This window comes from Pinus tabuliformis, chromosome 6 (genome assembly GCF_031772625.1).
Source record: "Pinus tabuliformis cultivar Carrire ecotype Pingquan chromosome 6, CPIR1, whole genome shotgun sequence".
NCBI lineage: Eukaryota > Viridiplantae > Streptophyta > Pinopsida > Pinales > Pinaceae > Pinus > Pinus tabuliformis.
In genome coordinates this window covers 192476973-192489876 of record NC_142292.1, presented here as the reverse complement: position 1 = coordinate 192489876, position 12904 = coordinate 192476973, and the positions used below count along the sequence as shown (strand labels likewise).

Sequence of the window (12904 nt, the reverse complement as noted above, 5' to 3'; positions counted from 1 at the left end):
TTTCAAATATTTTTTCCCCGGTTTAGAATTTTTAGTACAACTAACGTTGATAGGAATATTAGTCATATTTTTTTTTGGGGCTTCTTTGCCTCTAAAGAAATTTCGGAAGCTAATACTAAAGAGGTGGCATGTTTCATTTCCTTTTATTCTTTTTCTAGCTTTTCTCCTTAAAATCATTAAGTTCAAACCTATCTCTTAGTTAGCTATAGAGCTATGTTAAAACCTATGCCCTAGGATTAGGGGTTCCACTATATATAATTGTATCTTGTTCCATAGTAGAGCACATCAATTGGGAGTGGGAACTAGAGAGCATAATAGAGAGGGTTAGTAGTTTTTAGCAACCTAATGGGCCACGAGTCTCATGTAAATTCATAGGAAGTGTTGTCTCTTTTATACTTACATTATTTCTATCACAAAAATGATAGTAGAGTAGCCTCACCTTGTAGCTAGGTTATCTCGCATAAGCTTTCCCAAAGAAAATCCTTGTGTTCATTGTGGATGGCATGTGATTATATTTACAGTTCTTTAGCAGAAAATCAATATTTAGAAATATGTGATCTAAAGGAATTTAACCTTCATAGTATATATTTCAATTTATTTTATCATATATGTTGTGATGAACTATCAGTTTATTTTATGATATCTATTTTCATTAACTATCCAATGGAGGATGATTGTGTTACGAATCTTAAGGATTGATGGATATGCTCGTATAGAGTTAGAGCACTTGTAAGATGATTATATCAAGAATCATAAGGGCTATGAGGATAATTATGTTTGTGATTAGAATGACTATCATATAAGTACTAAATAATAAATAATATTGAAAATGGGATAAGGGACTAAATTATGATGTTAGAGATTTGAAATTTTGCAAGAGGAATGTTGATGTCATTGCTTCAACCTCTAGCCAAGCCTATTTTAACAATTTATAATTAATATTATTATCATTTTTATTCTTGTTAGTACTTATTATTTATTATTATCATAGTTTGTTATTTTTATTTATCTTTCTCAATATTACTAGTTTGGACATTTACCTCAAATTCAATAACATCTTCAACATGGGCATTAGCTTTCTCTCCCATAAATACATGTTTTGAGATATTGTGTTAGACATTATAGTCTTCATTATACAAGACATTTATTACAACTTCTATAACATCCAATTTGGATACCATTAGTTGTAGGCTCAACAATTTCAATGGGCTGTTAGCATAAAGAGATTGATTAGACATTTTTGGAGTGGTAAATCACCAAAAATATTATAGTTATGTTAATTTTCCTTCTCACGCTTCAACAAACCTTCCAATATACATAATTATGATTACATGCTACTTTTCAAATGTCTTGGTAAGATTTTCATAACCCAATTTCAATTTCCATATTCCATATTGCATTAGTTTCTTCCCTGGCTTTTCAAACAATGTCAAATTGCAATAACTTCCCACAATTTTTCCAACAACTCCATAATGCACCTCCATGTTGTAATTACTCCCAACCATAGCAATTGTCTAGATCCTCTAATGAAAGTTCATATTCTCTACATATGATAGACAAAGGGAAAAAAAACCATTCTCATTTTCCATATGAAGTTCGGATTTTCCACTGATCTTCAATAGTTGTCATTATGAAGTTTGGATTTTCCAATGCTCTTCAATAGTTGTCATTTCGAATCCATAGGAGGATCCATATTTAGGACAAATATTGAAGAAAGAGAACGAAAGGTGGAAGAATAAATAAATTAAAAAGGAGGATATTCATTTTCTTACCTATATTACGTGTGGACATTATGCAAAGTGTTTATAATCCTCATTCCAATATAGTTAAATTTTAGTTCATGATCCTCTTAAGCTTCTTTTCAATTTAGTTTTTTTAAATGAAAGTTCCAACTAGTAACCATAAATAATAATCTAATTTAAGGCCACATCATAGATAGATTACAAATTGACATATGAGATCATATAATTTATGGGACAAGACACAACATTTGCACAACAATTTGATTGCTTAGTATATAAAGGTGTACATACTATGCTTGTCCTTGAGATTTAAACTTGTAATCTCCAAAGAGGACATATAATCTTAGCCATTAGTTGATCCTAAGTTTGACTACAATCAATATTTTATTTCATGATTTAACCAAATTTCTTCTTAATTAATTAGTTTTGTTAAAGAAAGTTGCTTTTGTTTTTCCCATGGTACAAATACCATAAACTTAATTACCAATTCAAAAGAGTGAAGGGAACTCTTCTTGAATGGCTCATGAGGCACAATTCTTGCGAAGGTTTTGCAAATGGGGTAGCAAGCTAAGTGGGCTTGATTGTGGGGAAAACTCCACAGTTAAGTGCGCTTGAGCCAGAGGCAATTTGGGATGGGTGACCTCCCGGGAAGTCCTGGTTACCGGGTAAAAGACGTCCTCATTACCGGGTGCAAGCCCCGGAAGTGATGATTGATGCTATGTGATTTATTTCACTAGTTTCAAGGAAGTGATGATTGATGCTATGTGATCCCAAAAAATGATATCTAATATAATGCAGTGCTATTCCGATGCAAGCCTTGGAAGTGATGATTGATGATTGATGCTGTGTGATTTATTTCACTAGTTTCAAGGAAGTGATGATTGATGCTATGTGATCCCAAAAAATGATATCTAATATAATGCAATGCTATTGCGATGCAAGCCTCGGAAGTGATGATTGATGCTGTGTGATTTATTTCACTAGTTTCAAGGAAGTGATGATTAATGCTATGTGATCCCAAAAATGATATCTAATATAATGCAGTGCTATTGCGAAATCTCCGATACTTAATATGTTCTCTTGAACCTTGGATATACTAATGGTAACTTGATCACACTACCACTAAACTAAATATTTGTTTTCATTTATTTAAACTTTTAAAAATCATGAGTGGCTCATATCTAAAAAGAATCATTCATCTTTGGCTTTTAACTTTACACATAACACCCCTACAACAACGATAGGCATTAAGGGAAGATAATAGTAAAACAACATGTAAATCAATGTCTGCACAAAATCAAATAATATATTAAAAAAAAAAACAAAACAAAACAAAAACTTATATAAAAATAACTCACATTAAAATAATAATCAAAATTAAGCAATTAATTCGGTTATAAAGACAATTAATTCTTAAAAAATGTTTACTTGGTTACAAAGTAAGCACAAAACAATTAATTATACTAAGAGTAGCTAAATATATCTACAACTTACTAGAACAGAAATAGAAATATTGTAACGTGAGTAAGATGTTGTCAATGTGAATTAACACTTACACCTTTAGATATATGAGTAAAAAAATAATAACTAATGATAATCAATCTTAACAGTGTAATTAAAATATAAAAATAGTTGAAATAAAATTATTTTATAAATATTTGATACACTTTCCAACAAATCAAATGGGCTTGCCATTTATGGGAACAGAAACACAGAAACACCTTGGACGATGTGAAAGATATACAAGACAACATCATTGCGTAGAGTGAAAATCAGTTGGACGACTTTGCATGAGATTATGTAGAACACAACGTCAAATGAGTTTGTTTCTTCAAAACCCTTAAAGCTCTACTCTAAATTCTTTGACATATTTTCTGATAGCTATAGCAATTAATTCAGTTCACAAATACCCTGCATACTTACATATTTGTATTATTAACAGGAACTGAATCCGTTAATTCAGTCCACAAATTGTTTGTACAATTAACACGAACTGAATCCGTTGACTTTAAAAACACACACACAACCAACTGGTCTACAAGCATATGCTATTCAAAATAAAACTCATGCCTCTAAAGCTACATGCTTGCAGAAGCGTCCGGTTGGTCTTAATGATGTGCATTAAGGACACAACAATAGAAGAGCAATCTTCATAAGTTAGAATAAAATGGGACTGTTGTAGTCATCTACAGCTTAATGTACTGTGGTTAGTTCACCATAACAACTGCCATATTTCGGAAATCAAACTAAGTAATATTTTCAGCCAATTTCTCAACAGAAGTCACTTACTGCTACAAATATTCCAGGTTGACACTTTTGTTTTCACAAGATCACCAACAAAACCATGATTCTGACCGAGGAATTCTTGCAGGTGCTTTCTCTTTAATGTTCTCCGACGCTTTTGCCCTTGTGGAATTGCCATATTTCTCTTTCTTTCACTATGTGCAAGGGTCCTATCAGCTGAAGCGAAATTCTGATAACCAAAACTATATACATCCCCATCATCGTCTGAATTGATTTCAGCTGGGTTCTGATTCAGTGTGCATATTTCTACATTGCAAGCCTTTTTTCTACATAAAGATGATTTATCATTTACTTCGTTGAGGTTCAGTGCCTTTGATTTCTCTGCCTCCATTGTTAAGTTTTGTTTGGGATTAGATCCCAACAGCCAAGGGGATTGGAGACAGTGGTGTCTATCCTCAATGTAAATGTCAAAAGCAGATTTGTGGTCTCTCTTAAATTGCATAACCCTAGCTGTTGGCCTATATGATCTTAAGCTTTTGGTAGAACTTGAACCTTTTACTAGCTTTGTACTCTGAGAACGAGGGGGGACAGTAGAGAAAGTTTGTAGATTGTCATTGTAACCATCAATATTTTGGAGTCCCTTCTGTTTTTTTCCAGATAATAGTGCATCTCGGAAGGGAGGTTTTGGCCTCAAAATAGAGGATTCCTGTGCAACGTTGGCTTTACCAGGAACTGCAAAAGAGCAGGTAGAAATTCCAGAGTGACTAGTTGACACATACTGCCCAGAAGACCAAAACTTTGGAACAGGAGGTATGGGTTTAATTGAACCCATGATTTTTTCATTCCTAAGCATGCCACCTTTAATGGGTTCTGAACCTGGAAACACTCTTTCATTGCCAGTAAATGTTTCCTTTTGATTCCTCTCCATTACTCCTGAGGAGGAAGAAGTTGCTAAGTGAAACCAACTGGCATGTTTCTGGGAAGAGACTTGAGATAGACTGGAGAAATTTCTGTTGTCTCCATTCTCTGTTGCCATGCTTTTTCCATTCCCATTTTTTGCTGGAACTGATACACTTTGCCCCATTAGCCTCAACATGGGTACAGAAGGAAAACAGTAATTATTCCCAAATGGTTGTCTTGCTTGGGCATTTACATGCTGCAATAAAGCTGAGTTACTTTGTCCGTCGAAATAAAGAGGTCTTGAAGCTCCATCTGTTCTTCCCGAGAGATTTGGAATTTCATTTCCGTTGAGACTCTCCGATATAGCATAAAATGTTTTTCCAGCATTTCCTAAATCTGCACTTTCACTGGTCAAGTTTCGTGAACTGGCAGCGTTTGTCAGATTTTGATACAAGGACCCATTATTAGTAAGTGAGGACATGATTTTATTTTCAGAAATTGGAAGCACTGAACCTGTGAAGTCTGAGAATGCAGAGGTTCCTTTCCTGCACAGATTTTGCATTTGCATATAACCACAATAACTGGATGCTCTCCCCAACTGCATAGAATCTAGCACCATGCCGTTTGTAGATAGAGATCCATACTCCCCCAAATGCATTGAATGTAGCGCCAAGCCATTTGTAGATAGAGATCTATACTGATTACTATCAGTAACAGCAACATGTGATCTAGTGCCACCAACAGGGTAAGGCAGATTATACGCAGTAATTGTTTCAGCCAAAATTGGTGGAAGAAAATCTGGAGAATACTTCCCCCATGGATTGAACCACTGGGTTGATTGCAACATGGGCAGATCAACTTTAGATGAGCCAGATATGATGCCTTCCTTATTTGAAATAAACGAAATATCTCTTGCAGCCTGGCAAACATCAATTTGGCCGTAGTCTATTAATATATCACTTTGGCAGTGATTTCTCAAAGAGGTCTCCAGGTTTGATTTGCCAGTTTTTTTAGGCTGTGCTCTACTTGCAGTGTCCTTCTTGGGGCGGCCTCCTCCCTGTACACATTTATTGATATGCCTAAGATCTGTTTCGTTCATTTTCAACTTTTCCGCGCCTTTCTGCGTTTTATGGCTTTCGTGTAGACGATTCAGGTTTGATAGACCTCGCTCATGTTGATTTTTAGCCATTAGCTCGACAATATCCATTGGTATTTCATCTTCAATTTCAGAAAACTTTTCTCTGCTTTGGCCACATTCCGGTTGAAGGAAATTATCCTCAGGTGCCTTGTCCCTTGTTGCTGACACAAGAGGTGAGGTGCCTTGAGGCATTTGAAAAGCATGGGTGGCTTCAGATAAGCTTGAAGTTAAGGAATTCTGAATAAAAAAAAGTGTTAAATTCGTTACGGATCTGTCTGATTTTTTTAAGAGGAAAATGTAATATAATAGTGTCTAAAACATGCAGGTAATCCAGATTGAAATTAGTTAATTCAAACTAACTATAGTTGACTTATTCCAGATATGACTTGCATGATGAGATGCATCCCAATAAACTTGTAAGGTGAATACAAAATTTGTGAGAAAACAACGAGAAAGAAATAAAACATGATATCATCAGCTATCTCTGAACCCGGGAGAATGAGCATACTTGTTTTCAATAATCGTAACAGTACACAACTGAAAACAATACACATCCATCTATACGATAATAAAACATATATTGGTAACGCAGACATCACTTTCTATAAAATGGTTTTCCTTTCCAACTTTTTAAAACTCAAAACCAGAATCAAGTTTTACCCTTTAATTTTGTTGACTTGTCAATCGAAAGTCAACTCCAGTTTAACTTAACCCAAATCCAGAATTAGGCAAGTGGGGTTTGACTCGTACTTGAATGACTCAAGTTTTCTTCCAACCAATGCTTTGCAGTCATATGCTCACGGGCTTTAAAAATACTATATATAGTCAAAGAAGTTAGACTACTTGAATGACTCAACTTTTTTCCAACCAATGCTTCGCAAACATACGCTCACGGGTTTTAGAAAATACTTTAGACTATTTCATGATATGGATCTATTTGCTAGCCTCTAATTTGGATTAGGTTTGGTAAAATTTTGTTCGTCTTTAATTTCGATAAGTTTTGTATACTTTTGGTGATAAGCAAATAGTTCTTTTATTCAATATTCAAGAGTGAGGCCACCATTAACCTAAATTAAAAAAAGGTATAAATTATATATAACTTATAAAATAAAAATATTTCTTTATATAAGGTATTTTAAATAAATATCTTTATATATAGTGGGGCTACCATTAACCTAAATTTAATATAGTTGAAAAAAATATATAAGCTATATATAATTTATATAATAAAAATATTTCTTTATATAATGTATTTTAAAAAAATATCTTTACATATATATTATTGTTTAGTAATTCAGTTAAATTTGAAAAATATGTATCTTTAAAATTTAACATTATCAAATATATTTAAAATTTAAATGAGATAAATTTGAATTATAATTTATATTTAATTTTTTAAATATACAAAAGCAATTTAATTAATTTATATATATATAAAGATAAAAAATAATAAAATATTTGACTTTCCACTTTTATTTGATTATAAAATATTATAAAAATTTAAAATTTAAAAATATATATTTTAAATCCAGAAAAAAACATAAATATGAAATAATATCTATATTTAATATATTTTTAAAATTTAATATAATTATAACTATACCAATAAAAAAATAAAAAAAATTTCTTAACATGCATTTAAATTTGAAAAAGAGAGAACAAAAATATCATTCTTTCCTTAAAAGAAAATGTTAATTGTCTTTTTAAAAACAACTTAATAAAAATATAATACATGTTTTTACTATAAAATAAACTAATATAATATAACTATTTTTTAAAAGTATTAAAATTATTCACAAATCATAATTGACAAACCATATTTCTTTTCCAATTTAAAATAATAAAATAAATATTACTTCTACTATGTTTATCAGTTTATATAAAATAAATTTTTAAAATTAAAAATTTTAATATATAATCATAATTACATAAATAGAAATATAAATAAATTTCCCTAACATGTAATTATAATGAGACAAATAAAAATATAAACAAATTTCCCACCTCTATTCAAATCTTAACCATAAAAATACTAAAATAAAAATATTGCGTTTTACATAACTAATAAATTTAATTTAAATAATTGTTTTTTTTTAATTTAATATCAAATCATAGTAAAATATAATACAACTCTCTGTATCAACTTATATATTTTTATATATGTTTTTTAAATAAGTCACCAAAAGGTTATGGAGCAGGCAAATTGGCAATCACCAGCCAATTATAAGATTTGTTTCTTTTAAATCAAATTATATAAAAATATAATACAACTGTCTTTATCAACTTATATATTTTTATGTCTGTTTTTTAAATAAGTTATCAAAGGGTTATGGACCAGGCAAATTGGCAATACCAGTAAATTATAAGATTTAAAATTCAAATTTAAATTTAAAAAAAAACTATCAAAATTATTTGAATATGAAATTGAAAACATACCGTTGCAGCCAATGTTGACCACGCATCCAAAGAATGAACTGCTATGCCGGGTTGCTTCTTCCTTCCTGTAACCCTTTTTGCACGTCGTTCCTTGAGCATAGCAATATCCATTTCTGCATCAACGTTGACTTCAGATACGTCAGCAGCCTCAATCGTTGGTTTGAATGACATTTTGACAGCTTCTGTGGAAGCTTCCATGTGATCTTCTTCTGAACGTGGGGACTGCTCATTGTTATCTGTCCTGGTCATTTTTTCCTCCATTATATCAGCACACTTGGACTCCTCTTTCTCTTCATTCCAACTTTCTAGACGGGAGGGCTTAGAAGCAATGATATCTGCTATAGACCGCTTCTTCTGTGGCCTCCTTCTACTCCTCCATTCACCAACTTTCAGCTTCTCGGTTTGTTCTAGAAGCAGCATGTTCTCTTTCTCCAGTGATCCCTGGCTAGTGGAAAGATCATTGCACTCTTTCATCTTTTTGGAACATGAGCTCTCACTGCCATTCAAATATAATGCATCATTCCTGCCATCTGAGTGTCTATAAGAATCACCCTTATTTTGGATGCTAAATTCCATTGTTTGAAGTGTCAATGACTCTATTACTTTGGACATCGTTTTCTCGTTTTTTCCTTCACCAACAACCTGTTGACCAGCTTCAACATTTTCAGCACAAGTGACGCTGACGGAAACATTGCCCATATTGTTTACCTTCTTTGCATCTAAAAAAAATTCGGAACCTAATACTGGACAGCTGGCCTGTTCCATTTCTTTTCCTTTCATCTTCTCGCTTATCTCCTTGAAACCGTTCTTGTTCGAGGAAAAATTCTCCCAAGAATTAGAAGCCTGACAAACAATCTGAGTTTCTTCACATTTGTTTTGTTTTGAGCTTAACTCCTTTGTTTTATTCACTAAAATAGATTGCATTGTTCTTTCCATGACTGGCTGCCCCATCTCAGCACATGCTAATTTCGGATCTTGAACATGACGATAAGTTTCAGTCATATTGATAATTCCCTCAGAGTTTCTGGAATTTCCAGTGTTTTTCTCCACCGAATCTATGATTCCAGATTTCTCATTTTCTATCTCCATTGAAACAGTACATTGAAATCTTCCATTGTTCGTTATACCATCTGTGACTATCATGTCCTCATCTTTCTTCTCTTTGTGAGTTAGTTCATATGCATATGCAGTAGAACCTGCAACATGACCTGAATTCTCAACTGTGAGGCCCACTGTGTGGTCTAGCATATTTTCCTTTTGTTTCTCCTGCATATCAACATTGGACGTAAGCAACATCAGACATCCACGACTAAAGTTACCATTATAGGCAAGCCAGCATGGAGGTGGGTGAGTCCCTTACATTCTCTTTCTCAACAGGTCTCTCAGCAGAAGCGCCAATATCCCCTAGACAGTTTTCACAATTCCACCATCTGTAGCAAGGAATTTCTAAAGGGGGAAGTGCCAGATTGTCTGCTTTCTTTAATCTGGTTTCCAGTAAGTGCTGAGGAAATGGCCAGCACATGTTTCTATCCAGTCTACAAATTTTCGCAACATAACCACTGCACCAGTGTTGGGTATACGAACAAAGTCCCACATTTATTAGAAGTGGTAGAAGTGGGAAGGATCATGGGTATATAAGGATGAACAAATATCTCCATTGGAATGAGGCCTTTTGGGGTAAAGCCCAAAAACAAACCCATAAGGGCTTAGGCCCAAATTGGACAATATCATACCATTGTGGAGATATGTGGTGTCCTGAGACCCAACAAGTGGTATCAGAGCCAAGTTCGAGGTTACCCAAGTGGATGAATCCTCGGAATGTCGAAACAAAGATGGTGAGCCCCCGTAAGCCTGAGGATGAGCTCGGTTAAACAGGCGGTGTGCTCTGGATTCTTCATGGACGTGTCTTGCCTACCAACACGGTGAAGAGGAGTTGACCTGGGATGGAGCAAGCTCTCTAGACAGGTGGTGCTACCATGTAAGGCGTGAGCCACCAACGCATTGGAGGGGAGAATCCTGGTAGAGAGGGGAGAATCCTGCGTATGGTTTGAGGGGAGGCTCGATGGTCCTTTGTTCGAGGGGAGGATTGTTGGGTATACGAACAAAGTCCCACATTTATTAGAAGTGGTAGAAGTGGGAAGGATCATGGGTATATAAGGATGAACAAATATCTCCATTGGAATGAGGCCTTTTGGGGTAAAGCCCAAAAACAAACCCATAAGGGCTTAGGCCCAAATTGGACAATATCATACCATTGTGGAGATATGTGGTGTCCTGAGACCCAACAACCAGTACTATAAAAATTAACTAAATAGAATTGTTGAAATCTCAAAAAGAAGCTTTAACTGGGCCATCACCATCTTTACTAAAGAATAAAAATTATTATACAGAAAGTATTGGAAGCATCATACAAGCCAAAGCAGTGTTGATTTAAACCCAGTAAATTATAAGATATTATCTATAGACATCACAGGTCTGGGAAATCCCATGCAGTTAAAAGGTCCTGGACAATTCTCATGTACCAAACGCAGTAGCTACATTGTTTTTACTAGGAAAGGTTTTAAGAGCCCCGTGATCACATGGCGATTGTCGACATAAGTAAAATGAATCATTATAGTTGCAATTCCAGATTTCGTGAGAAAACGCATACATGGAATGAATAAATAAGATATCGTGAACAAACGAAATATCTTAATTTATATGTGTTTCTATCTAAAAGTTTTTGCGTAAGATATTTGGCAAATGCAAGTTTATTGGATCATAAGAACGTGACACAGTCGAACATCGTTGACCAATATTTAGTTGCAGATGATCAAAAGCCAGTAATGATATAAAAGTTATATACTTACCGAATACTGAAATGCTGGCACGTTGAGTTAGAAATCTCATCGTCACTTAACCATTTTCCCGTTCCATATCCCTCTGCATCCAGTGCCTGAGAAAATAATTTTCATGTTATTCGTTAGAGAAGATTAATCAACTACGCATAGCATAATTTCAACACGTAAATTGCTCACGAAAAATTATCACCTTTGGATTGTATGCCTCATGGTGCTGATGCGAAGCGATAACGACATCGTCGGCATTCGGCATGACGCAAAACTGTACGCGATTCGAACCTCCGCCGATTGCCCGAGAGCGTTTACGTTATTCAAAGTTCAAACCCTATAAATATGAGAAATATTTCTGTTTCATGAGGTTGTCAAAATAACGGAGTACTAACAGAAATATTTACGTCAAATATCAAAATCTAAGCTGGCAGTCCTAACAACATGGGCCAATTGACACGAATTCGTGATTGGGCCAAGTGGATTTGAGTGGACGTAAAATGATAGAAAGCGTAAAAATACTGTTAATGCTAGTAATATACATCAGGCGAAGCCGTAAAACTCGTACAACGGAGTTGTCATGGGAGACGGCTGTCAGATTCTTCCTACCCTCAATTTGTGGTAGGCGTCTCAGTAAAATTGTTAAACAAAATATGAAAATATGCCCCAAAAACCCATAAAAATGAGCTGTGAAGGGGCGAATGTAAAAACCCTAGCGATATTTAAGAATTCAAAGCCGTCTGAGCGCGCACCTGAAATCCGCGCTCGGCACGCCTGAATCAGTGGCAAGAAATAAAATTTATCTGATTACTGCAGTAAAGATATAAGAAGCTCGTGGGATTTAGCTAAAGCATCTGCCGGACACACAGGTCGCGGGATCGAGACTCTTAAACTTCATTCCTGGGCTCTCTAACCGAGCTGTGACTTGGAACAATGTGCTGAGCAGCAGTGCCCTAAATCTCTTGACATTCCTATAGCCATTTAAGCATCCAAAACAAGCATAGAGATTTCTATATACCAGTACTAACATCTTTATGTTCCAAAATCGAACAAGCAAAATTCAACGGCGCGAACCAGTTCAACCAAAGTTAGATTCAATACTCACAGATTCGAATTTCGAAGCCCAGAAAAATGTCTGATCCCGCCGATAAAAGCGAAGCCAGGCTCCAACCACCGCCGTCTGGATGAGTAAAATGAGTAAATTGTATAGCGCCGAAGGCACACCACAAATATTCGCGGATGGAGAAAGAGCGAAATAGATTTGATGTATAAGCAGAAACGGGCAAACCCTAAGCCCCAGGTTTTGATTTTTATTCTAGGGTTTGTAATCCCTTCTCCTTTATAGTCGTTTTGAGAACTAGTAAGAGCAGGTCTGCGAGGTACGGGATTTTGATAATAATAATCCAAAATAATGATGCTGCAAACACTGCAAAAACCACAGAAAATTGCTATATTGTCCAATAAACCGCGTACGCGTCATAAAATAATAATGTTGCTTTTTCTTGGAAATTCCAAACCTAGGAGCGTTTGCATCCAAAAAGTCATTTAATTTAAGCTTGTCATTATGAACATTACGCCTTCTCATCGGTTGGTAAGCATGACAATTACTATATTAT

At 34.6% G+C, this 12904-nt stretch overlaps 1 protein-coding gene across 2 annotated transcripts; it reads right to left on the bottom strand.

Moving 5' to 3' along the window:
- Positions 1-3623: 3623 nt before the first annotated feature.
- Positions 3624-12682, bottom strand: LOC149258115 (uncharacterized). 2 transcript variants are annotated; one of them, XM_089414686.1, is made up of 6 exons: positions 12394-12682; positions 11491-11625; positions 11310-11395; positions 9821-10019; positions 8461-9726; positions 3624-6261 (listed from the first exon to the last, which is right to left on the bottom strand). In XM_089414686.1, the coding sequence occupies exons 2-6, from the start codon at positions 11551-11553 to the stop codon at positions 4024-4026; spliced, it is 3852 nt and encodes a 1283-aa protein (XP_089270812.1). In that variant the 5' UTR covers positions 11554-11625; positions 12394-12682; the 3' UTR covers positions 3624-4023. The 2 variants fall into 2 exon arrangements, with proteins under 2 accessions (XP_089270812.1, XP_089270814.1); XM_089414688.1 differs by lacking the exon at positions 12394-12682 and adding an exon at positions 12041-12067.
- Positions 12683-12904: the final 222 nt, after the last annotated feature.